Source organism: Peromyscus californicus, unplaced genomic scaffold (assembly GCF_007827085.1).
Source record: "Peromyscus californicus insignis strain IS unplaced genomic scaffold, ASM782708v3 Scaffold_20__1_contigs__length_68692818, whole genome shotgun sequence".
Classification (NCBI taxonomy): domain Eukaryota; kingdom Metazoa; phylum Chordata; class Mammalia; order Rodentia; family Cricetidae; genus Peromyscus; species Peromyscus californicus.
The window spans coordinates 65965355-65992091 of record NW_026294503.1 but is presented as its reverse complement, the minus strand read 5'-3'; the positions used below and the strand labels follow the sequence as shown (position 1 = coordinate 65992091).

The window sequence follows — 26737 nt, the reverse complement described above, 5'->3', positions numbered from 1 at the left end:
TTCCCAGAAAGCTCATCTTGCCTTTCAGAGAAGCAGTGGAAGGTGGGTAACATGCACTGTATTTTCCCTCTTTTTCACATGGGGCAGCAGGAAGGAGGACGGGAGAGGAAGGGGGAGAAGAAAAAGGCCAGGAATCAAATTAGGCTATGCTGCGGTCACTGGGAAGATTGGAAACGGGACTGAGAGCTCCCAGAGTCTAGGCTGGTGCTAGTTCCACAGCATCATACTGAATACACCACAGTAAAAAGGCAAGAGCAAAGAGCCTAACCCCCTCCTCCCTGGCCCTGTGCGGGTGTCCCCAGCCAGATCCCAACTCACAGAAGCTGCCAGAATCAACAGAGAGCAACTGCTGGAAAGGTCTGAACCTGGCACCTCTGATCCCAACAAGGACCACTCTCTAACCAGCAACCACTTCTTGAGGGCCCACTGATTTGTTACAAGAGGATGGTTTGAGTCTTCCAAGGATTCTAAGATGTTTGCAAGAGCAGCTGCTTCCTCAGAGGGCTGAGACTCTCTTCTTCCCCTGTATTTGAACCCAGAACTCTTCAGCTTAGGGGCAGCTGGGCCATCAGTAACCCCACAGCTCTGTGAGGAATGAGATTTGTTGTTTCAGCATTTCCCACAGGCTCAGTGGAGGCACGCCACCGAGTAAGCTGTGTCACACTGCCAGAGACTTCTAAAACATGGCCCGCCTACCTCACCACTTCTGTGTTCCAGGGATATTCTCTGCCAGTTGTCTGTCCCCTCTTCCCCTGGGATCTCTGTGTAGTTTGTTTTTATGTAAGATGGTTTGGAAGACTGGTAGAGGCCCTGGCCCACAGTGACCAGTAAAGGCTATTAAATCAATGAACAGCATTCTAACCATTATCTCTGTGCTCAGTATTAAACAGAGGCCTTTCAGTGTTCCCTTAAAATGTCCGCTGTGCAAGCGCGAGGACCTGCGTTTGTGTTCCCATCAGTCATGTAAAAACCAGGCATGGCACATGTTCCTGTAACACTAGCAATGGACTGAGGTGGAGACAGGAGGATCACAGGGACTTGCTGGCAGTTAGTGAGCTCTGGATTCTGTGAGAGACTATTTCAAAAAATAGGGCAGAGAACAATACAGGAAGACAAAGACACTGACTTCACACACTCGGACACACACACACACACACACACACACACACACACACACACACACACACACAAAGCCCAGCATAACCTGGTCTCTGCCTACCCCTCCATTACTTCCCCCTTGCTATCTGCAGAATCCAAACACACCCCACCTGTGCACATGCGCACACAGACTTCCCTCTGTCCGGTTCTGCCACCTCTGTCAAGCTCATCTGTGACCTGCCTTCGCTATCACTCAACCTAGACTGGCTCACGCTTGCCTCCTACCATCAGCTGTTAGTTTACCCATCAACGAGGTCCTCAAAACAGGGATGTGCCTAGGCACAAGCAAGAGCCTCCAAACTGCACAAGACAGCGAGGTGTGGGCCACACCCGAGAGGCTGAGACACAGAGACAGACCACCTGTGCGGTCGGGCGTACTGCACACCGAGTCTCTGCCTCAACTCCCACCCTCCCTAACAAAGAAGCAAGAAAAGAGTGGGGAGGAGAGGGAAGGATCAGCAGCAGCAACTCAGGGGCCTTAGGGTTGAACAGACTAAAAACCGAGCTTCACAGCCACAAGGTCACACTCTGGGACAGCAGGTCTCAGTTCCTTGGTGGCTGCCGCCGCCACAAGTGCTGGCTGTGTTGCAGAATGTGACAGTACACATTGTTGTCACTATTCTTTCCAGGGAGGGTGAAACTGTAATTCCTTATTGTAGGGATTTTCAAAATAAATAAATAGGAGCCCGACAGGGACCACACTATGTGCAGGTCTGAGAGCAAGCGCCTTCTTACCTGCCTAGTAACCCAGGTTCCATGTGGGTTTCTCTCGGCATACAAGGCTCCACATTTTTAAAAGGGTTTGAAACTGTTCTTATCCAGATTTCCTCTGTGCGCTGCAGAGCAGCTGGCTCCCTCCAGTGCCCCCAGCCCCAGGGCCCCTGACTCGGGGAGGTCTCTCCAGTGCCCCCAGCCCCAGGGCCCCTGACTCGGGGAGGTCTCTCCAGTGCCCCCAGCCCCAGGGCTCCTGACTCGGGGAGGTCTCTCCAGTGCCCCCAGCCCCAGGGCCACTGATTCTGGGAGGTCCCTCCAGTGCCCCCAGCCCCAGGGCCACTGATTCTGGGAGGTCTCTCCAGTGCCCCCAGCCCCAGGGCCCCTGACTCGGGGAGGTCTCTCCAGTGCCCCTAGCCCCAGGGCCACTGATTCTGGGAGGTCTCTCCAGTGGCCCCAGCCCCAGGACCACTGATTCTGGGAGGTCTCTCCAGTGGCCCCCAGCCCCAGGGCCCCTGACTCTGGGAGGTCCCTCCAGTGCCCCCAGCCCCAGGGCCCCTGACTCGGGGAGGTCTCTCCAGTGCCCCCAGCCCCAGGGCCACTGATTCTGGGAGGTCTCTCCAGTGGCCCCCAGCCCCAGGGCCCCATACCTTTATTGTCAGCAGCAATGAATCCAAGGATGTTTTCATGGCGCAACATGACTGTCTGGTAGATCTCTGCTTCCCGGAACCAAGATCGTTCTTCACGAGAAGAGAAGATTTTCACAGCCACGTCACCACCTCTCCAGCGGCCACGCCACACTTCCCCAAATCGGCCCTTGCCGATAATCTCTTGTAAAACAATGGTTCGGGCCACCGTGCGCTGGACAAAAAGGGGTAAGCCTATGGGCCAAAGAGTGAAGAGAAGTCTGACACTGCAAATCCACTAAACTCCGGGCCTGCCGCCCAGTGTGTGTCTCCAGAAAGGCCCTCAACGAAATGTCCCTCCACCCTCCCCTGGCCCAGGAGCCAGAGTGTCACAGCAAGGCCTGAGCCATGCTAGGTTCACCACAGCGGGTTAAGAGCAAGTCATGTGATCAGCTGCCTTGTAGCCGAGAATTTCTCCTCTGGTGTATGTGAATGAGAAACCTGCATGTAAATCTTTGACCACATTCACCCTCACCAGTGTCTGCTGTATTCTGATGGTCACAGAAAAAAAGCAAGCAGGCCTCCTGAGGGGGCACGGCCTCCTGAGGCGGGCACGGCCTCCTGAGGCGGGCACGGCCTCCTGGCCACCCTGCTCACTAACCACTAGAGGGCGATGCTGTGTGGCCAACAGGACCTCCGGTCTAAGCTCATAGGGTTCCCAGCTCTCTAGAGAGCTATTCACAGGAAGGCTCCAGGTGTAGACTGGAGACTACCCACACTAATTCATGACTCATTTTACCGTCTTGTAGGGCTCACCATTGCTTCATTTGACTCACTCAGTGTCTGTCTGTCTGTCTATCCAATCACCCTTCTCATCATGACTGACTTTATCTTCTTTCATTCCCGCCCTGGACCAAATAACAGCTGTTAGTAATCCCTGGGTTTGGTGGATTTACTGTGTGCTTAATACGCATGAGGCTCTACACTAGGGTTTTACATAAATCACCTCATTTCTTCATGTTCAGTAAGGCAGGCGTTGCTACTATCCCCATTGTACAGACAAGAACACTAGGAAGGCTCAAAAGGGAATGTTCTATAACTCGCTCAAATGAATGCAAACAGCAAAGAGCAAAGCAGGAATTAAACTCTGCCCCAAGTTTCCTAGACAGGCCCACCCTTCCCTCACACTTGTGCCCTGTCCTATCCTGTCCCTTTCTAAAGACTTCCGACCGGTTTCCACCTCATCTCACCTGCCACTGTCCTACACACCCACACAGCCCTGCTTCACCCTGCCCTTTCTAACAGGAGACCGGCAAGTGAACGGATCCATCCTCCACATCACTGCCCAAATCTCAGTTCATCCAAAGGGGAAAAAAGCATTTATTTGTCCATGTGAAAACTTGCAGCAGCAGCTCTGCCCTGCAAGACAAAGTGTGGCCCCACAGCCCTTTATACCTGGCCAGCCTGCCTCTGCCTGCTCTAGGCACATCATGCCAGAAACATTATTGTGAGTCTTTAAACACACTGTGAGCCTTCATGGGTTTTTGCTCTTTGCATTCAGTCTGTTCCGTGGCCTGGAATGTTCCCTGCCTGTTTACCTCACTTACAATCTCAACCTGTTCTTCAAGACTCCCTCAAATGTACGTGCCTCTGTAAGATTCTTCAACAATCCCATTAGCCTATCCAGTCACAGGTCAGCTTCTTTTCAATCTTTGTTTCCAGAGGGCATTCAGTATGCATTTATTACAAAGACCCAGATGTCATAGCCATAACATGAACTTAATACTTTAAAGACAGCATTATTAAATACCCAGGCTAGAGAGATGGTTTAATGGTTAAGAGCACATACTGAGTCAGGCATGGTGGCACACACCTTTAATCATAGCGCTCGGGAGGCAAAGGCAGGTGGATCTCTGTGAGTTTGAGGTTAACCTGGTCTACATAGTGAGTTCCAGGCTTGCCAAAATTACATAGTGAGAGCTTGTCAAAAGAAAAGAAAGAAGGAAGGAAGGATGAAAGGACAACCATTCTTCCAGAGAACCTGAGTTCAGTGCCCAGCACTCTGTCAGATGGTCCACAAAGTACAGCTCCAACACATCACCTCTGGCCTCCAGGGGCACCTACTCACCTGGACATACCCGCCCCTAACACACACATAATTTAAAAACACAACTAAAAACAAGACCCACACCTTGGAAACCCTGCACACTCTGTACCAAAAATGGACTGAATTACCCAAGGAGAAATACTCATTAACTGTTTTAGTCTAGACAAAATGTCTACCAAGACTCCCCAATCTCAGCTGGCTTGGATCTGAAAACCCCAGGACACTAAGACTCTCCCAGGCACTCTCGGCCACTGCCCTGCCTTTGGTGGGAAAGCACATGCCAGATCCTATTTTCTAGGTTTCTAAAAATATGCAGCTTTTAAATATATTCATGCTGGTGCTCTCTGCTGCTGAGCTCCCTAAGGCAAAGCCACTGACATGGAGAAGATGTCAGCGCTCACAGGAGGGCATCTGGCTATGACTGATGGCACAGCTTCCTTGCATAACCAGTCTAACCCACGGCAGGGAAACAGAGTCACAGTGAGACCTGTGTTCCAGCTCACGGCAGCACTGCCCTATGGATGCTCTTTCTATGTTCAGAAGAATGGACTAGTTCTGAAATGATCGTTTATCTTCATTACAACAGCATATTTGCATCTAATAGTTAGCTGAGCTGGGTTTTTGAGACAGGGACTCACTATGTAGTCCTGGTTGGCCTGATACTTGCTAGGCAGTCTGTGCTGGCCTTGAACTTGAGGCAACTGTCCTGCCTCAGCTTCCCCAGTGCTAATGATATATATTATAGACTATCTCAGCTATGCTCTACCACACCCACATATTTAACTTTTTCTGTTTTTGTTAGCTGAGCTATTTCCCCGAGACCTGAGCAACCTCAGCTCTCTGCAGCCTGAGTTCTGGTTTCATGTCAAGGCCCAGTGCTGAGTTCAATGCCTCATCTAAGAAAGCCTTGGACAACAACAGGCCCTCCAGGAAATGGAGGCCAACTATGCTGGAAGCCCAGGCTGCCTTTCCGATAACTCTTACCAAAGCCCACGGGCTGTGGAACAAGTCAATGATTCACCAAGTCTCCAGTCTAAGCTTTGCTCAGTGTCCTCAGAGATCAGTGATTAGCTGTCAGCACCTCACAGGAATCCGGCACACTCTGGTTTCTCAAAAGGAGCCCTGAAACTGAGCATGTCGATGGAACCAGCTCAATTTTCAGACACACAGCTACAAAAGCTGGAGAGAGGCAGAGTTTCTGCAAGAGAAAGTTTTGCACTTGACCTCTGGAATCTTGGGGAATGAAAGATTTTGGTGTAGCCATTATCATATCTTATTACATGTCAGACTCCAGATGAGGAGAATTATGAAACCAAATGACTCAACACAGCAGGGCCCCTGGCCTTCCTCATAAACACTCTCTCCTGCTGGGAACCAGTTGTGAGGGCCAACAAACACAGTGCCTGGAGAACCTAGTACCTGAGCCAGACCCTGACGTGGAGAGATCGTAGACAAGATCCTGGAGTGTCTTGTCTTTGGAGAGACACATCTCGCATGAGGGGTCCTCCATGTCCAGTCTCTGGCGGTTGTGGTAGACACGCTGATGGTAATTGATGACAAGGAAAACGATGATGATGATGAGAAACAGGAGGAAGACCGGGCCGGCAATAATGCCCACCAGCTCCACAGGGCCCCACATAGAGGGGTGCTCAGGCTCCTTGAGGTGCCCTGGGAAAATGAGCGAGAGGAGGGAAGAAACAGTAAAAACAAGAGAACGCTGGGTTCCTTTTCCCCTGAAACTGCACCTCATGTAAAGACCTCAGTTGCGGGATTCCCTGGTCTTCCTGGGCTAGCCTATGCTTGATGCTCTCGAATGCGACCTTTCTCTCAGTCAACAGCCTCCAACAGTGGAACCAAACCCACTCTGGAAGTTCACGGCATGTCAGAATTGCAAGCTGCAGGCTGCTCCAGGCTCTGGTCAGCCTCTCCTCAGAAAGACCTGCTCAATGGCAGACCTGCCCAAGGAGGTCTTCCTCACACCGATTCATCCTGTCCCCAGAGCAGAGCCCTTCCTTCACATGGCTCTGCCGCGGACGTCCTCTATCCCACAAGTAGCCGGCAGCTCTGGGACTGACAGGGAAACGTGCTCTTCTCACTTTCTGAACAACAAGCCTGACTAGGAAAGAAGCCCAGCCTTTGCCATCACCTCAGGGAGCATCTAAAAGCCACCTCTCGCCATCACTGAGCAGAAGAATGGAAGGATGAAGCGCTCTACCTCCACAGTGAGACAATCCAAGGGTGTCCACTCACCGCTGGGCACCCTGAGGTCAATCTTGTTGCAGAAGTCAGTATAGCAGCAGTGGGTGTTGCGCAGATCCTCGGAGCTCAGGCAGTAAAAGGGTTTTCCAGCAGGGACCAGCTCCACCTTGGGGATGCAGGTGCGCACATGGTGCTCCATGCCATCCAGGTTGAAGATGGAGACCATGCAGGCCCCATCTGTCTCACACGTGTAGTTGGTCTGTAGGCAGCTGGTACACGCACACAGCAGAGCTATAGGACACGGAGGAGCAGATATCAACAGGAATATAAGATCTTCTTCAGGTCCTTTTCCAAACTCAGAATGACCCCACCCCCCCCGCATACTTATATCCCCCAAATAAGCAGCTTTTATGGAACTGGGGCCAGAAAGATGCCTCAGCAGGCACTTCTGCACCTCATTTAGCTCAGAGACAAGGCTCTGTAGGTCCTGCCATTCCTAACTGCTCTGTTCTCTGCCAGTGAAAGAGAGATGAAGCACCCACTCCTTCCAAATGATCCTGCAAGGCGGATGGAGTCTTCCCTTTGGAGAACAGGTACTCCCCACATTCCATACAAAGCTACCCAAGATTCCTTGGGGCCAGTCTCATTCCATTTCTTCTTGGATACCAGGCACCCCAGTTTCCAGGACATGGCATGCATGCTCTCATACAGTCTTTCACTGCAATGTTGTTGGCTTTTTTCCTGCCTAAATCCTTCAAAATTCTGCTCAATTACCACTTCCATTGAGAAGCTTTCCCTGGCTCTCCATTATCACCTCCTCCCTTTAGTCCATGTTTGGTACCCAGCTCATGAGGGCCAAGGAAGATGTTCTCCTTAGAGAATTTGAATGCCCACTTCATAAAGTTACTGTGAGGAGGAAATGAGATCATGCATATAAAGTGTGTAATAAATTTAACCAATACCAAAAGGCCCCAGGCAGCACTTGGCATGCATATGTACACTCATGTACTCATGTGTGTGCAACACACACATACTCTCTCTCCCTTTCCCCTTTTTCAACTACGCAGTATACAAAACCCCCACTAGGATTAATGAGTTTTGCTGGGTATGTACCACACGTAAGTGTGTGCCACCAACAGGAAATCACCGTCAATGACTTTGGCGCCTCTGAAAGCTGTTCAGCGGCCCTGGAATCTGCAATCCTTTATTTATCTGACTAACAAGAATAGCACAGACAGTTGGTACTCCTCTACTGTCTCCCCAAGTCTAACCTCGCCCTGACCTCCTGGGATGGGCAGGAGTGTAGCCTTAGCTAAAGACTGGAGCCGGCACTGGCTGTGCTGAATGAGGCCGTCACTCACTCACCAGGGGATGGAGGGAAAGGGTGCGAGACCTCCATGGCACACGCTGTGGGAAGGCCTGCACACTGAGCCTCTAGAGCAAAAGGGGTTGTGGCCAATCCAAAGGAAAGCCTAGGCTACAAAGAGTTCCTCTTCATCTCTTCATCCACTCTCTGAAAGTTATCCCTTAGCTTTACAAATCCAAAGACAACCCAACCTACCCCAGACTGTAAATAAGGCAACCCTTTGCCGTTCCCATTCACGGACACAAGGTACTGGGGAGGGGGATGAGGGGTAGGCAAGTAGACAGAGGGCCCTTCCACGCAGGGCCTGTGTATTTTTACAGTGTTTGATGAGATTTCTATCTTCTGAGACGAATTCCCAAACATGCAGCTACCTGCTTGGGCTACACTATTTCTTACGGCAGTGCGTTTGAAGTGTGCAGCTGAGAGACAAGGACTCATCATAAAAGGAGCTTTTCCAGAAAGTTTCCCTGGACCTCGGTGCTAACCTTCTAGTCTCAAGACAAAGAAAACTTCAAACTTTCCTCCCAAACTTGGGTTGCAAATTCTCTCATTCTGTTTCTGTTTGAGACTGGTTCACTCCATAGCCCAGCTGGTCTTGAACCCTCCGCCCTCCTGTCTCTACAGTACTGGGATCACAGGCCTGGGCCTCCAAGCCAGGCTCAGTCTTACTCCTCTTAAGAACTTAAAATTTGCCGAGCGGTGGTGGCGCACGCCTTTAATCCCAACACTCGGGAGGCAGAGGCAGGTGGATCTCTGTGAGTTTGAGGCCAGCCTGGTCTAACAAGTGAGTTCCAGGAAAGGCGCAAAGCTACACAGAGAAACCCTGTCTTGAAAAAAAAAAAAAAAGAACTTAAAATTTATTCAAGTCTCAGAAAACTTGGCAGGACCCCCTTTTCTTCCTCCAAGAGTCCTGCTAACCCAAGAAGGCGCCTTTGATGATTCCCTTTTGTGTCCCTTAGGGGTTCCCTACAGGGAGCACACCTCTCAGTACCCATGTTGTGACGTCCAGCAAAGAGAACAGCATTGGGTCTATTTGGGGACGCAAGAAAGGGAAATTAACAACTTCAAGAGATGACTATTCTGAGCCTGGTGAGACACAGCCAAGCCCACAGCCGCCTTCTAAAAAGCAGTCCCTCCAGAGTCCATCAATTAGTGGGCCAAGTAGTCAGGAGCCCCTGATTCTTGAGAGTTATTCTTTTCTCGTTGGTACTGGCCTTGTTCACAGTGATTCATTCTGGAGAATGAACACACCCACACGTGGCTCATTATTTTTGGGAAGTACTTAGACAGAAGAGAGGAGAAGTGGAAATCCAGGCCAGAAGGGGCCGAGGATGAGCTAGAAAATGACCACGTGGGTCTGTGATAAGGAGCTGGGCAAGTCCCTGAGTCTATCTGGGCCTCAACTAGCCAACCAACAAACACCACTTATCTTACAGAGACAAGAGGGAAGTTAGGCAACGGCCTGGGGCTCCCCGGCAAGGCTCCCTCCACCCACTGTGGACATCTCTGCCTTTTGCAGAGCAAGTGACGAGTCCCAACAGCCACATTCTGAAGATAACCATCGCCACCACCCACACTCTGAAATATCTGACTTTCCATCACCAGGAGCGACAGTGGGTATCACGGTAACAGGTCACAGAGACCTGAAGCCTGCACGCCAGTCCTAACACTGGCCACACGACTGAACTCAGCTGGCCTCCTGTACCACCCCACTGTACTAGGCTGACACTGTAGAGCAGGACCTCAGGACTATATAAACTAACATACTGTAAAAGAACTTGTGGTAGGATGTACTCAATAAACACCAACTCTCCTTTGAATGTAAAAATTGAAATAAAAAAAGACACAAACAAGAAAAATGCCTCTTACACTAACTAGGAAGTGTCGAGTCACAGTCTCAGGAAGAAACTGCTCATTAGTCCTGTGGCTTATGTGGCTCTGGGTAAGTCACCTAACCTCTCTCAACCTCACTTTCCTCATGATTAACCAGAAAAGGGAACTGAACAAGACGCCTTCTCGAGCCTTTCCAGCGACAAGTTCTCCTCCAGGTCACTCTTCAGAGCACACTGTGTGTTTCCACCTACTCTGCTCCATCCTAGCCCTTTCCCAAACACCTTTAAAGACACATGTCTTGGCTACTTGCCTGCTATATTTTTCACTGAAACAAAAGAAACAATAATAAAAGTATAAGCATGCTCTGAACTTACTATAAACTTAGTGTCCTAAATTTAATTCTTCCTGAAAAGCTAAATCTGGGCTAATGACAACACGGCGCACCTAAACGCTCCTTACTCTACCACTAAGCATGATATACAAGGAGCGGCAACCACAGAGGCGGTTGTGTGTAACCAGCTCACTGTGTGTGTAAACAAGTCAGGGCCAGGAGGCCACTCAGCAGCAGAGGTTTATCTACATGTGCAAGGCCCTGGGTTTGGTCCCCAGCACTGCAAATTAAAAAAAGAAAGAAAGAAAAACAAAAAGAAAGAAAAGAAAGTGGTCAGAACGCAAGCAGCGTTCATGGACAGACTTTCTCTTATTAACAAGTCTTCTAATTAGTCAAACCTGAACTAAAGACAAAGCTGCCGCAGCAAGACTGGAGCATAGTTCAAAGTCTGTCTGACTGGAAGGTGGTTTGTGGTGGGATGTCAATGCAAATTTGATTCAGAAGAAAAGCTGCTTTGAGAAAAGCCAAGTCTCAGCTTGGGCAGGCTCTGGCGGCTGGGGTTCTGCAGAGCCTCAGGAAGACAAAGATGCTCAAGGCTGTGCTCAGCCGGGAAGCCTCAGGAATCACCAGGAGCTCAGCCTCACAACCTCACAAGCCATTACTAGGGGATGCCCACAAAACCACCTCAGAGTCAGAAGCATGCTGCACAGCAGCCTGTTCTGTCTAGGAATCGGCCATGAACACCCCTAAACAGTTCCAAAGCTTAGAGCAACCAGGAGGGGTTGTGTCTGGTGGTGCTCTTTTCTGATAGGCTGGTACTTTATACTTTTAGAAACCAGGGCCTCAGGCATGCTAGGAAAGAGCTTTACTATCGAGCCATGCGAGTAAGTTCAATAGAATTAAGACAGACAGACACAGCTTTCTAGCACAGTGTGACGCTTTCAGCTGTTGCTGCTCTAAGTACACACAACACAGACTGATTCCATTATCTCATGTTATCCTCATTCTCTTACATGGTCCCCACAGAACTCAGGGCTGAGGCAGATGTAGCAGTTCCACGGTATGAAGAACAAGGCCTTAGAGAAAGTAAGGGGCTCCTCACAAACAGTATACAAGCAAGAGATAGTGCCACATCTCCAGTCTCCAGACTTTACAAACCAGGAGTTCCCCAGTAGTCTCCAATGTCCCCTTGGCAATGACCAGGACTCTTAACTTTCAGGACCATGGGAAACACCTTCCCAGTTAAACTCACCATCCTGCAAATGTATTCTCACTCCACTAGGTCAAATCTGCTCTTGTTTTCCTGAGCAGAGAACCTTACCAAGTCTTGCAGCTTGCCTCCAGCCTGAGCCTCCTGCCTTCCAAGCACATCACTGCAGCTGGCCATCCCTACTTTTCAAAGGCATGTCTATGACAGTTCCATTCCGTCACCTCACTCTTTTTGTTCATAGACATCTTTACCTTCTTAAAAAGCTCCAAATCAGTCAGGCAGTGGTGGTGCACACCTTTAATCCCAGCACTTGGGAGGCAGAGGCAGGAAGATCTCTAAGTTCAAGACCAGCTTGGTCTACAGAACGAGTTCCAGGGTGGCCAGGTCTATAAGAAGAAACCCTGTCTCTGTCTGTCTGTCTGTCTTCTCTCTCTCTCTCTCTCTCTCTCTCTCTCTCTCTCTCTCTCTCTCTCTCTCACACACACACACACACACACACACACACACACACTCACACACGGCTCCAAACCCGTCGTGTCTTAGAGAAACCCCACAGACCACAGTCGTCTCTCATCACAGCTTAAACTTCACTACAGATCCAGTGAACAACTAGGACCTTCTGGAATCTCTTTATGAACAGGTGGACCAGGTCACAACAGTGTTCCAGCTGAAGTGCCATTTAAAGAGACAGACTATGCTCCATCCACCTCTGTGTCTCCAGGACTGAATATGAGTAGGCCACAGTAAATATTTGTTCAAACAATGGCCATTGGACTGGTGAGAAGCCTCAGCAGGTCAGGGGGCTTGCTGCCAAGCCTGATGACCCAAGTTTGATCCCTGGAACTTCCACATCTCAGGAGAGGAATCCAGAAAGTTGTCCTCTGATCTAAACACTTGCTGTGGAACACCCTCCCCTAACACAAAATAAATGACAATTTATCACAACCATGCTAAAGTCCTTCAAGGCAGAAGGAAAAGCATTACTCCGGGAGTGCTAATGGGCTGCCCCAAAACTGTCTGTCTTCTGTGCCTGGATTCTAACAGCCAAGGGTTTGGGCAGAGAAGGGCAGCTGGTCCCAGGGTAGCTCTGAGAATCTTGTACAAGTTACATCTGAAACTGCTCAGCTTTGTCATTATTACACCCAAACGAATGACAGCACTCATAACATCTCCCAGTGCCGCTTGGTGCTCACAAGTCCATCATCTTAAAAGATACTTTCCAGAGTTGGTTTGTTCAAGTCTCGACCAAAAAAAGTTTCACCGCACTTTGCCAAAAGCTCTTAAACCTGTCAGACCCCAATGTTACTACTTTTAGGAAAATCACTTGCTGAGGAAGCCAGGTGGTTTACCCTGGATTTTGCTGGCTCCTAGTGGTGTTCTTTTAGGATGTACCGCCTCTGCAGTTTCTGTAAACTCAGTTACATCTGAAGGTATCATTTGCATCCAATTCACTAATTTTTTTTTTGCGCCCCTCTCTTTGAGATGGGGTCTCACACAGCCAATATTGGCCTTGAATTCCTGATCCCCCTTCCAGGCACTAGGGAGGTGTGCATCTTCACACGGGACTGCTCTTCTTTTAAGATTTATTACTTTTCGCTTGGCTCGGCCTGGGAGGAGGGGACTGGACCTACCTGGACTGAGTCTACCAGGCTGATCTCAGTCCGCGGGGGAGGCTTTGCCCTGGAGGAGGTGGGAATGGAGGGTGGGCTGGGGGGAATGTGAGGGGGGCCGGAGGGGGGAGAACAAGGGAATCCGTGGCTGATATGTAGAACTGAATTGTATTGCAAAATAAAAAAAATTAAAAAATAAAAGATTTATTACTTTTATTATTTTTTGTGTGTGAGTGTTTGCCTCTGTGAATGTATATATACCACGTATGTGCCTGGCGCTTGTATAGGCCAGAAGGGGTCAGATCCTTTGGAACTGGAGTTATATATGGGTGTGAGCTGCGATGTGGGTGCTGGGAAGCGAATCTGGGTCCTCTGCAAGAGCAGCCAGTGCTCTTAACAGCTGAGCCATCTCTCCAGCCTTGGTCTCTTGGCTTTTCAAGACAGGGTCTTGCTATGCAGCACTGGTTATCCTTCAACTCCTTCTGCCTCAGCCTCTCTTTCTTTCTTTTTTGAGCTGAGGACCGAACCCAGGGCCTTGCGCTTGCAAGCGCTCTACCACTGAGCTAAATCCCCAACCCCATGCCTCAGCCTCTTGACTGATGGGGTTCCAGGTATTCCATGCCCAGATGTGCACCACCATGCCCAGGTACATACCACCATGCCCAGGTACGTACCACCATGCCCAGGTGTGCACCACCATGCCCAGGTACATACCACCATGCCCAGGTACGTACCACCATGCCCAGGTGTGCACCACCATGCCCAGTGTCTGCCAAATTTTAACTAGGATATTAATGACACATATAATTTCTAGGTGTCTCCTGTTGTGACAGGCCCTACTGCAAGCACCATGTCCTCTGTACTGTCTTCCTGTAGTTCAACAGGCACAGTTTTTGACCAAGATGAAGCATTCCCTCTCAGACTATGTATCTACTAGAGTCTATTCAAAACTCAGGATTGGATTCCATGTATTTTCTTAGTAGCTCTAGGATTTAAGAGTGGGCTCTTTAAAATACCTGCTTGTTTGTGTGTGAATCTTTCTGCATGCATGTGAGTGTATGTAAGAGGGGAGAGAGGGAGGGGAGAAAGCGCTTGCCCCCCATGCTGGAGCGAATTCACACCACAGTGCGCATGTGGAAGTGAGAAAACGAGCCGAGGGCAGCGTCCGGCAGCTCTCTTCCCCATGTGGACCTCGGTGGATCAAACTCAGCTTGTCATGCTCAGTGGCAAGAGACATCATGCCAGTCCCCACAAACAGGTTCCTCCTTTGATAATGAAGGTCTGTAATCATTCATGTCTGATCTGATTCTGTGGCCTGTCCAGCCTCATTACACTGGAGGTCAGCATCCTATCCCTCCTCCTAGCCCAGTGGTTCCATATAAGGACGAGATCTTGTGAGGTCTTCAGGGTCCTTCCTGCTGTGCCTCAGGGTAGCCCACCTTCCCACAGGTCTACAGTCTGACATCCCCACACTGAGAACCCTGTGCTGTTAATCAAAGCCCTCACTTACTACTAAGCCTCCCCACCCTAGTACTGCGTACTGCAGTTACTTAGTAGAACATCCAATCACTGTAAAATTACTAAAGCGATTATAAACATTGTATGCTATGTTTTGGTCTTTTAATGCACTTTGTCTTTTGAAAAATTTTACTCTGTGTGTGTGTGGGTGAGGGAGGCGGGAATGTGCATGCCCAAGGGCAACCTTCGGTCTTCTTCCACTATGGGCTCTGGGGACTCAACTCAGGGCATCAGGCTTGCATGGCAAGTGCTTTTACCCTGAGCCATGCCACTGGACCCAGTGCACATTTTCTTTTCTCTGTGAGACAGGCTACACTCTGGGTAGCCCTGGCTGTCCTTGAACGTGGAGATCCACTTGCTTCTGCCTCCTGAACTCTGGGATTGAAGATGTGCACCACTGCTAGGCTAGTGATTAGAGCCGTCTTATTCTTTGCTTTACACAATCCCTTTTTCCTTCTTTAAAACTGTCAGGGTGTAGGTAATCGATGGCGGCTCCCAGAACAGGAGCCGTAGCACCCAAAGCACAGCAGCAGTGGGAACAAGACCGATTTAAACATCACTGAGTACAGGGTGCAGAGCTGGAGGGCCCTTCAATCAGTGCTCTCTAGTTACTAAGGATTCGCGGTGTAGTTCTCCAGGGTTTCTTCAATGTAGTAATGTAGTTATAAGAGGAATCTTCAAAATAAATTCAGCAATACAAAAAAATTGGGAAATCTAATTTGTTCCTCCAAAATATAAATTCTACATAATGTATATTAAATACATCATCATATACACATTTTATTTATTTATTTATCAAGACAAGGCCTCACTACGTAGCTCTGGCTGTCCTACAACTCACTATGTAGATTAGGCTGGTCTCGAACTCACCTGCCTCTGCCTCCTGAGTGCTGGGATTAAAGGCATGAGCCTATGCCTAGCTATCATTCATATATATATATATATATATGATTTATTTTTAATCATGTGTAGTTGTATCTGTGTGTTGGTATGTGCTCATGAGTGCAGGTGCCCTCAAAGGCCAGCAGAAGGCATCAGCTCTCCTGGACCTGGAGGTACAGGCACTTGTGAGTCGCCTGCAGAGGGTGCCAGGAGCCACACCCTCTGCAAGAGCAGTGCATGTTCTCTTCACTGTTGCTGCAGTTACCCTGTGTCATATAAACTTATGATACGTGAGATGAGACAGTACAATCACTATTCAAAGTGGCAATGCCTCCGACCCAGTGACAGAAAAGCTGATGGCAAAATTCATATAAATTACAAGGGATCCTCAACAGTCAAGACAATCATAGAGGGCAGAAGGAAAAGAACAAAGCTGAAGGACTCACATTTCCCAACCTCACACTCTCCACAAATCCATACTTATCCACTGCTGGCACAAGGACAGACACACAGATTAAAAAAATTGAGGGTCCAGAAACAAAACCATACATCTATGAGCAACTGCTTTCCAACAGTTGTGCCTAGAACATTCAAAAGAAAAAATGTCTCCTCAGCAAATTAACTAAAGGGGAGAGGGTAGGGAACAAAAACAAACCAACAAATAAACTAACTCCACTTGTAACCCAGTACTCAGGAGGGTGGACAGGAGGGTTGTAAATCCCAGGTCAGTGTGGGTTACATAGCAAGACCCAGCCTAAAAACATAAAACAAAACAAAGCACTCAGGAGGCAGAGGCAGGCGGATCTCTGTGAGTTCGAGGCCAGCATGGTCTACAGAGGAGTTCCAGGACAGCCAGGGCTACACAGAGAGACCCTGTCTTGAAAAATAAACAAGCAAACAAACAAATCAAAACAAGCCAGCAAGATGGCTCCGTGAGAAAAGGAGCTAGCCACCTGAGTTTGGTTCCCGGGACCCTCACAGTAGACCACCATTGACTCCCAAAGATTGCCCTGACTTCCACAGGTGCACTCCCACCCCCACAGAAAAAAAAAATCAAAAAACAAGTATTATTACAGCACTACAGAAAACTATCTGATCGTTCCTTGGTAAGAGAAACAGAACCACCATGTAGTCCAGTAGATTACCACATAACCTAGCCAAGTCTATTCCTAGCTATTTACCGAAAAGAAACTGAAAACAAAATTACGTATACAAATAGTCACAAAAAATTCCAAATGCCCATCAAATGATGAGCGGATAAGCAATGCAGTGCATTCATACGGTGGAGGCATTACTCAGCCACAGGAAGGAAGCAGTCACACACACTACAGTATGGATGAATCCTGGAAACAGTGCAGAGAAGAGAAACCATGGCATGTGGTTCCGTTAGATGAAGTGCCCAAACATGGACTTGGGGCGGGAAGGTGTTAGTGAGGGTATCTCGGCACTGATTAATGAGTTTTCTCATTAAAAGTTTTCTTTCGGAGTAATGAAAAACTTTTGAGACTTCCATAATGGTGATAGTTTGGATATTATAAAAGGCTTTAATGCCACCAAGCGTATGCTTTCAAGTGGTTAAAATAAGTGAATTCTACTATATGTATTTGATAATAATTTAAAATTACCATAAATCCACACACCCAAAGCAAAATGTGCGATATAATCTCAGGTACAAAACAAAACAAAAATCCTTATGTGTGCATAGGAAAAATATCTGAGGCACAGTGCTTTTCCAAGTGTTATCTAGGTCTTCTACCAAGTCCCAAGAATCTCTGAGAAGGGCAGCCAGGGTCCTGTCACCTTCTCTATCTATCTAGCACAGTATCTGGTAAACTCAGTAATACCAAGTCAGACCAACACCATGTTTGATAAATTTCAGCCCAGTAAGTTACATGCATTTCTAGATTGTCACGTTATTTATTTATATTAGATTTATTAATTTTATGTGTGTTTTGCTGGCATACACATACACACACACACACACACACACACACACACACACACACACACACACACACACATCTGTGTACCAAATATGTGCTTGGTGGCCATGGAGGTCAGAAGAAGACATCAGATCCACTATAACTGGAGTTACAAATGGTTGTGAACCATCACATGGGCACTGGGAATTGAACTCAGGTCCTTTCTAAGAGCAACAAGTGCTCTTAAACATTGAGCCATCTCTCCAGCCCTTATTGAGAGAGGGTCTCACTGTGTAGCCCTGTCTGGTTCAGAACTTGCTATTTAGATCAGGATGGTCTCGAACTCACAGACCAACCTGACTTGATCCTGAGTGCTGGGTTAAGGACATGTGCTATCCCCTACCCAGGCTCTTTTTACTTTTGAGAGGATCTCAGATGTTCCAGGCTAGCCTTGAGGGCTGGGATTACAGTCATGTGCCACCCACCACATGCAGTTTTATCAGGTGCTGGGCTTTCTCCATATTAGGCAAGGACTCTAACAACTGACCTACACTCCCAGCCCCCTATACTGTCATTTTACCCACTGCTTAAAATATGAAAAACAGTAACTACAGATCTAAACAATTGCCGAAACAGTCATGAAAATCTTGAGCTGGGGGCCAGTGGGATGACTCAGTTGATAAAAGCATTTCTTGTCTGGCCTGATGACCTGTAACCCTCACAGTAGAAGGAAAGAACGGCCTCCTGAAGGTTGTCCTTTCACCTCCACATACAGACCTGGGGACAAGTGCCCCTCCCCGACAAATCAATAATTAAAAAGAAAACACCATAAGGAAATCTGAACAGAGGTATCCAACCCTGAACTGTCACAAACAGAGGTAATGTTTGGTTTGCTTAGGGAGAAAAAGGTGGGAAGGCAGTGACTGGGGACAGACACTGAGCCCCAAAGTTCTAACTACACTGAGTAGAAAAATCTTGCATCAGCAAAGCAATTACACGTTATTGGCTAACCCTCCCAAATTTCATTTTCATCCTTCATGATCATCAAAAGTAAATTTTAAAACAAGATAAAAAGTTCTGAGTGTTGAGACACAATACAGTCAAAGCCACAATGCACTTGGTGGGATCCAGAAAACTGCTGGTAGAAAACCACTTATGAAAAAAATGTAACTGGCTTAATAAAGGGAGTTTTTGTATTGGGGGCAAACCCCATCTGTTTAACAATAAAGATGTTTAATAAACTTGGCATTTGACTCCAGATCTCAGAAAAGATCTTGGAATGGAGTTCGCATAAGAGAAAGGTGTCTGGAAAGGCAGTCCCACACCACACCACTCTGTGAGCTGCCCTTTCTGAGATCTGCTTGGAGACAAACCCAACCCCGGAGAGCTGTTTAAACAAGTTCAACTTTAAGCCTCGGGTGCAGAGAATGAAAGCTTTGTTCTCACTCAGAAGAGATGTTTGATGTTTATGCTAAGGAGACCTGCCACTGCAGTTTAATTTATGACGGATGGTAAATACCCAAACTTCACACAAGGGCCCACCTGCTGCCCAGGAGAAGGCAGGAGAAAACTCCGCAGGACTGACTAGGAGGGGCATGTGCAAAGCTCCAGACCTAAACACGCTGCAGACTCAGCTCGCAGTTGAACATTCAGCAACTCGGTTTTTCTCCTTAACTTAGTTTACAACAAACACAGAAAGCAAGTGGAGTTTTGATTGTTTGTTTTGGCTACACTTATGTAGACACATTTCTGGCTCATTAGAGCAGGGGGGATAGTTATCCCGGGTGTTCTCTTCCTCACCCACTTACCACAGTGTAAGCAGAGGCAGCGACCTCACACTTGTGAGGGAAGGATCGAGAGGGTAATGCAGGAGAAACAACAGACAAAATCAACCAACAGGTAGAAACCAATGAGGCCGAGATTAAGTTCATTTGGCTGCAGTAAAATGGATGTGTAATACCACACACAGGAATCAGAGGTGAGGTAGGAAGAGAGATGATTATGTCCAAGTAACTCACAAATATCCGCAGTATTTTTGAGTGACGTTTGAAAGAACAAAATAAAACAAAACACAATAGAACATGGGGCCAGAGAGATGGCTCAGAAGAGCACCCACTGCCCTTGTGGGGACCTGGATTTGGTTCCCAGCACCACCGCGGCAGCTCACCACCATGTGTTACTCTAGTTCCAGGGGTTCCAAGACCGGCTTTTGGCCTCCAAAGATATCAGGCACACCTGAAGTACATATGCAGACATTCAGGCAAAAGAGCCACGTACATTGAAAAAAGAATTAAAATCGAGCAAATCACAGCAAGACAGAATTGGAATTATTTACCTAGGATTTTCCTGAGAGGATGGAAAATGAACAAATTCAATCAAACAAATTTATTAACTACTTAAAACCCATCAGGTTCTATGCCCAGCGGAAGGGCCCACTGTTTGAAGGCCAGAGAGCAGAACCCTAAGCAATGTGCCCCCACCCGCACTACCATAAGGAAAGGTGCTGACCAGGAAGGCACAGGAGGATGGAATTCCCCGGAACGTTGTATTTAGCTAGGAAGAGAAGGAGAGAGAAGGAACAGGAAAGGCATGGGGCCATAAAAATACAAGGCATACTAGGCCCACACTGAATGACAATGCCCATAACGGTGTCAGGGTTCCAGCTAGAGACCAGGGCAGCAGAGACCAGGGCCAGATGGCACTGACGATGCCCATCTAGGGGCCTGGGGTGGAGCCTCGAAACACGGAGGCAGGGGGCCGTGGGCCAGAGCAGGTAAAACCCCGCAGCAGCAGAAGCTGGAGGAAGCCCGAGGGGGGCTGGGTTAGAGCACTTCAGCAGGGCACATGCTCCAGAGTCCACCACCCGGGCGCTGCCCACCTCTTAAGGTGCACGGAGTAAAGACACAACTCAGAGCTCAGCTCAGTGCCAGGAGCTGCACTTCCAGCAGAAGAGATGCTTTTATTGCCACTGTCACCCCAGTGAGTGAGGAGGCTCTGAACAGCAGCTCCACTGGAATTCCAACTAGCGAAGAAAAGTGCTGAAGGGCAAGGACAGCCCTCTTAACTCAGCTCTGGGCCAGGCATGCCCAGGTTTCCAGGAACGAACACTGCTGCACTGAAGTGCAGGACACAAACACATCCTAGGAGGCCTGGGGTCGGGGGCAGAGGGGGGCAGAGGGGCTCCTCCACACAAACACATCCTAAGGAGGCCTGGGGTCGAGGGCAGAGGGGGGCAGAGGGGCTCCTCCACAAATTCTTAGAAACTCCTCAGCATTCAACCCAACCTAATCTGGAAAGCACACAAATCCCATTTTCGCTCCATATAAATTCTAGGCCAGCCCTGAACTCAGGGTGATCCTCCAGCCTCAGCCTCCTGGCTGCTGGGAGTACGACATATGCCAGCACATCACTGAAAGGACTTTCACATTTAGCAATGGGATGCTGAGCTACTGGGCCACATCCTTGAGCCCATCCTGGGTGACTGAACGCATCCTGGGTATTCTCATCACCCCACTGTCTCCCTTTCCCCACCACTGTCTGACTCACCACACACATATTTAAAAAAACAAGAAACACCTCCTTACTATTTCAGTTTCTACAGGTCAGAGTCCAAGCACAGCAAGACTGTGTCAGTTAAGGTCGGATTCTCCTCTAAGATGAGGCTCTCTTCCAAGTTTAATGGTTGTTGTAAGATCCACTGCCTGGATATCCAGGACTCAAAGCCCTGTTTTTCTCCCACCATCAGAAAAGGACCACTCTCAGCTCCTAGTCTGTCTGCCAGCCACGTGCTTGTTGGGATGGGAAGTTCATAACATGGGTGGTGGCTTCCAAGACAGCTGGAGTATCTCTGATTTCCTTTCTGCAACGGACTGAGAAATCATCACACCCACCTACCTGAACATCAGCTAAGACCTACCTGTCAAGTCCCCAGTTGGCAGCAGTACCAACACCACCAGTGTTAGAGAGTGACTGGGCACAGGTGAGACATCAAGCCCCAGGGCCCTGCGGGAAACCGGGTGGCTACAGGACGCTCAATCCTCTTCGCTGTCCACTGTCCATCTCATGTGGCAGAGGTAGGCACGGTGCGGAAAGGCAGCCATGCTAATGCCCGGTGCACTGAAGGTGTCACCCAGTGCTAAAGGCGTGTGCGCACCAACAGGACACACTCGGTGTGTACTTTATCTAGGTGTGAGCCTTACAGTTTTGGGGGCTGGGAATGTAGCCCAGTGGTATAGTGCTTGACCAGTATTCATGAGACCCTGGGTTCCATCCCCAGCACTGCCAAAAACCAATAAAGACTCAGGGGCAGTGACACCATCAGGGACCTTAGGGACTAGGGAGACGGTTCAGTGACAGCTGTTCCCTACGAATGCATAAGAACCTGAGTTCAGAAACCCAGCACCCACGTAAAAGCCACATCTGTAACCTAAGGACTGGCAGGGAAACAGCCAGACCCTGCGGGCTTGCTGGCCAGCTAGTCTATCCGAGAGGCCCTGTCTCCAAAAATAAGGTGGACAATGATGGGAAAAACACTTGGCATCAATCTCTGGCCTCCATATATACATGCACGAACAAGTGTGCCTGCTCACACATATGTGTACACCATACACACAAAAAGGTGTCCTTAAAAGTTTACATGATGCAACTTATCTCTAGAACATTTAGCTAATGAAATCGATCATCCTGAGTCTGATTCTATGCATAGAATTTGCCTACTTGCTAAAAGTTAAAAGTTATCTGTGACCCCAAACCCAATGCTTGCAGCACTTTCCTGGCCATTCGAGGACTCACACAGAGCAGTGAGACCTGAGCAGCCCAACACACGCGTTCCCACTGGAGGTCAAACAAGGCGACCCTCTGCTCTCTTCTGGCTCTCACACTGTAAACACATGGCCTCTTGGCAGGATAATCCTGCTATACTTTTCATTGATGACTTTGTATGTAAAACGGTCCCCAAGCACAGTGCTGAAGGGGTGTCTGGTGTTCCCAAGCACAAGACAGTGATATATATGCCTTAGAGGGAATGATGCGTACGTAATCTCGATTCAGGCAAGAGTTCCATGTTATACCCCAACAATATGTATTAAATAAGGTGTCTATACAGAAGACAAGGTTATCTATGGGTCACCTGATGAGGCTACAGAGGCTCTCAGGAACCTAACCCTGTACTTCCCTGGCCACTTTATAGACCCTAACTCCCAAGCAGTCTCAGGCCAGCTTTACAGAGCACACAGTGAAGCAGAGGATGGAAGGGCCACTCTGGGCACACTCCAGTCCATCTTCCTCACAACACTCAGCCGGTAATTGTGTCTACTTAATTATTTTTAGTTTAAGCCACAGTGATTTTAAGTTCCACAACAGTAGGGATATGGGAACTTTTGTTCATCGTATTCTGTGTTATTTCCTCATGCCAAAAGCAGTTCTAGGCACACACCCAACTGAATGAATAAAGAAATCTCCTATAAGTAACTATGCAGATATTAGAGGCGATGTGGTATTTGTTACTTTTATTATGTTAAATCCAAAATATTCAGTAGGACAAATTTGAGGTTGAGACTGGATAGAAAGAAGAAGAGGAGGAGGAAGAAGAAGAAGAGACCATTACAGACTCAGGAGGCAGAGGCAGGTAGATCTAGCCTGGTCTATGAAGCAAGTTTCAAGACAGCCAGGGCTACACAGAGAAACCCTGTCTCAAAGAGAAAAAAAAAGACAAGACAAGATGACTACATGGCCTCAAGTGATACTACCTCTGCAATCTGGAGGGAGGGTAAGACCTGCTGGAATGGAAAACGTCACTGCTGAGCCAAACTCTGGCAGGTGTAGAGAAGGGAAGGAGGTTGCTCCATGTCCCACTTATCCTGGATGGAAGCCGGAAGGGACACAGTAGACAAGAGTGGATGGAGATGGCGCCTCTGGAGTCCAGGCTCAGGGAAGCCATGCATGGGTGGGAACACTGAGATGAGCAGAAACAGAGAGCAGGTATTCAAACCCAGTCATGGAGCAAACTGAGAAATTCAAGTCAGACTGCAGAAGCCGAGTGCCAGAGAGCAGATGCTCCAAGGCTGTGCGCATCCCGAGTCCAGGTGGGGCTGATGGCTGAGGGTACCTGCAGCTCAGCCAGCACCGCAGCCTGATGAGGAGGATGGCCAGGACTTTGTGTAAATATGGAGAGGAAAAGGAAATAATGCCCTCATAACAGACAACACAAGAACTCAGCACAAAGAGGCAGGATCTCAGAATTATTGTTGACTGCTGTTCTAAGGCAAACTTCAGAAACAGAGATTTTAAAATTAAAATACAATAACCATATCAGTATTCTAATTTAACCTTCAAAAATAAAGAGGATCTAAAGTGTCACGAGCTGAGAAAGCATGCCATTCCCCCACGACACCCTGTACTCCTGGGTACTTACAACAGGCTGCAACGCAATTCAACTCATGTTCCAAAATGCAACATGCAGCCTCAACAGGACACGCTGGAAGCAGCAGCGTGTCCCTCCTCTCCCGCTCCTCTTTACTGAATCATATTTTGGTAGCAAGGTTACAATTAGCTCACCGGTGGAGAATAAACCTATTTATAACACAGCAGTCCCCCTGAAAGGCACAATCATCTGAAAGGAGTTTTGGAGGAAAATGAAGCACAGCTTCTTCCCCTACTGCCTGCAGACTCCCAAGGTCCTTCTGGATGGAGTCCTCAGTCTAACCTTCCTGTGTTCACAGCCACCATCCCGGCCACCTCTCAGTCTCCATGTTCTTATGTAACATTTACATAGTACCATAAACACACCCAGAGTTGCATAACATTGCCAACCAATAAAGCCTAAAGCAGGTCACTCCCTCAGCCTGTCTTTGACTAGCCCAGGTACACCGCCTGGCCTATGAGGAAAAAGCCTGCCAAAGGCAGAAATCAACTAGAGGAAATATGAACCCTGGCTACCAAAAAGCAAAATAAGAAATGAGCCACACTAACATGTGGTGCGTCTATCAATCAAAGTATGTTATTCTGCCCCATAAGATAAAAAGTAACCCAACATTGCTTATTCACCAAAGTCAGAAACAGTGTCTAAAAATACCTCCCTGCCAACTGGCTTATCAGGAAGTCAGAGCCTCACAAACGTCCCAACCAGAGTGACACACAGTATTTCCTTATTTCCAGGGGGAAGTCGAGGCAGTAACAGGTGAAGTTACTCGTTCAAGGACAACCCGTAAGGAAACAAAGTTCTCTGAGCGCCAGCCTCCTCCCTCCATCTGGTTCTAACCTTTAACCAGAGTAACCATTTTAATGTGCTTTATCACATCTGCCCCAGGAGCTGTTTGAACAAGCTAATCAGAGGCTCCCTTTCCCTCCACAGGAGTTCTCTTCTACTGCACTTCAAATCCATGCCCACTCAACAAAGTTACAAGGCTTGGATTGGGATTACATTTTTAGGCTGTTCGCAGAAATGCAAAATGTTCCTATCAGAAGCTCAAACGCCTCTCTTGCCGCTTTCTGCCTTTAAAAAATGAATGTCATGTTCTGCTACTAACTTAATTTTACATTTTATAATACTAATGTGAAAATTCCTAAGACAGGTCTTAAAACACATACACCTAGCAAACGGATGCTGTTTCAGGGTGACATCATTCTCCTTATCACTGGCTTGGTACAAAGCCCCAGCTTTCATTAATTAATAGAACACCTATCTCTTGCTGCCCTCACATGGTGTCCACACCCCAGGCATGAGAACTGCCTGGCTGTCACTTCCCCAGCCCACACAGAGCAGCACTGTATAGGAAATGCAGGGGAGGGGAAAAAATCAACTTGTTATCCCAGCCTCTACTTTCCCAGAAGTGACGTTTTACTTTAAGACTTTTGCAACAGTGGTCTCTGTAGCATGCACTATTGGCAACTCAACGTGTCCCGGAAAAAACTACAATGTCTGGCCAAGAAGTTTAAAGGCCTTGGAGAATGTTTACTGGACACACAACTGAATTTCCCATTTACCAAAAAAAAAAAAAAAAAAAAGGACCCAGTTCCCTGTCATACCCACCCACCCTCACCCCAACAAACATCCATTTTAGGGAGGGTACAAAACAAAAACAACCAACTGAATTCTACTGCATTCAGAACCAGTTGGATTACCAATTAAACATTCTTAACTACGTTAGCAACAAGAAAAACCCACAGACAGATACACCAAATCAGTAGGGAACCACTGCTTCAAAATCTTGGAGAAGTCAGAGGCAGGGTATGAATTCCACTGGAGGGACTTAAAGATTTATTTATACACACATAACATGACAGACTTCTTGTTTTTACTCTCCCACTAGAGAAACAGCACCGTACACGTTCCAGACGCATGGCCCATCAGGCCCAGCAAACGCTCTGATTTATGAAGACCATTCTCTCCCCACCAACGTTCGTACCCTCCAACTCGTTTCTCAGGCTCCACCACACAGTTACCTATGACGGAGCAGCAACCCCAGAGGACACAGCACAGCCTAACAGAAGCATTAGCCAGTGAACAAAGACCCGCTGCACAAGCCCCACCACTGTGGGAGAGAATACATCCAAGCAGGAGATAATGAACTTGTTTTTGAGACTCCAAAGTAGCATGGTGTCTTCTCCTGAGGGTCTGGGTTACTAAACCAAGACCCACCTGAGAATCGTGGTGTGTGTGTGTGTGTGTGTGTGTGTGTGTGTGTGTGTGTGTGTAACCCCCCCCCCCCCCCACACACACACACACACGATCTCCCATGGCTGGCAGGTTGGGGGCCGCTGAGAAGCAAAGCAGCAGGCTTTGTACAATGGGAGCAGTCCAATCCTAACTGCCTCACCATATCCATCTGTGGGTCAATAATCGCTTCGATGGCACTGCCAACCATAACCTTCATCTGCAACCCCAATGCCAAGACACGTTTGAGGATACTATCAAATGAAATATTTTAGGGTTTCATGTGCTCTTCCCAGCCCCAAATGCCTCATAAACAACACAGCCAGTGGAGTGTCCCAGAGACTTGTCTCCACCTCAGTAGTGGGAAAGGTGGGGGTGGGCCTGGCCAGCACAAGGCCCCGAGGGTAGGAAGGTAAGGGAGGTGTGTGTGTGTGTGTGGGGGGGTGCTGGGAGGGACTGTGTGCCACGGCAGAAGTACTAACCAGGGGAGAGGGAGATGGCCCAGTGGTGGGGTCTTTAAATAACTGGGGTAGGGAGGTAGGAAGATGTTCCAGGATTTCACCTGAAAAGCATTCTCAAAGTGATTAACTGAACGGGCCCCCTGGGGCGGG

General features: G+C 48.3%; 1 protein-coding gene across 1 annotated transcript in view; it reads right to left on the bottom strand.

Annotated features, from left to right (window-relative positions):
• Acvr1b (activin A receptor type 1B) overlaps positions 1 to 26737 on the bottom strand; it is a 38303-nt gene that overhangs the window by 10654 nt on the left and 912 nt on the right. Inside the window, exons 2-4 of the mRNA XM_052749019.1 lie at positions 6853 to 7092; positions 6022 to 6270; positions 2520 to 2750 (exon numbers count right to left, since the gene is read on the bottom strand). Of these exons, the coding sequence (XP_052604979.1) occupies positions 2520 to 2750; positions 6022 to 6270; positions 6853 to 7092 (720 nt within the window). The remainder of the gene's footprint in view (positions 1 to 2519; positions 2751 to 6021; positions 6271 to 6852; positions 7093 to 26737) is intronic.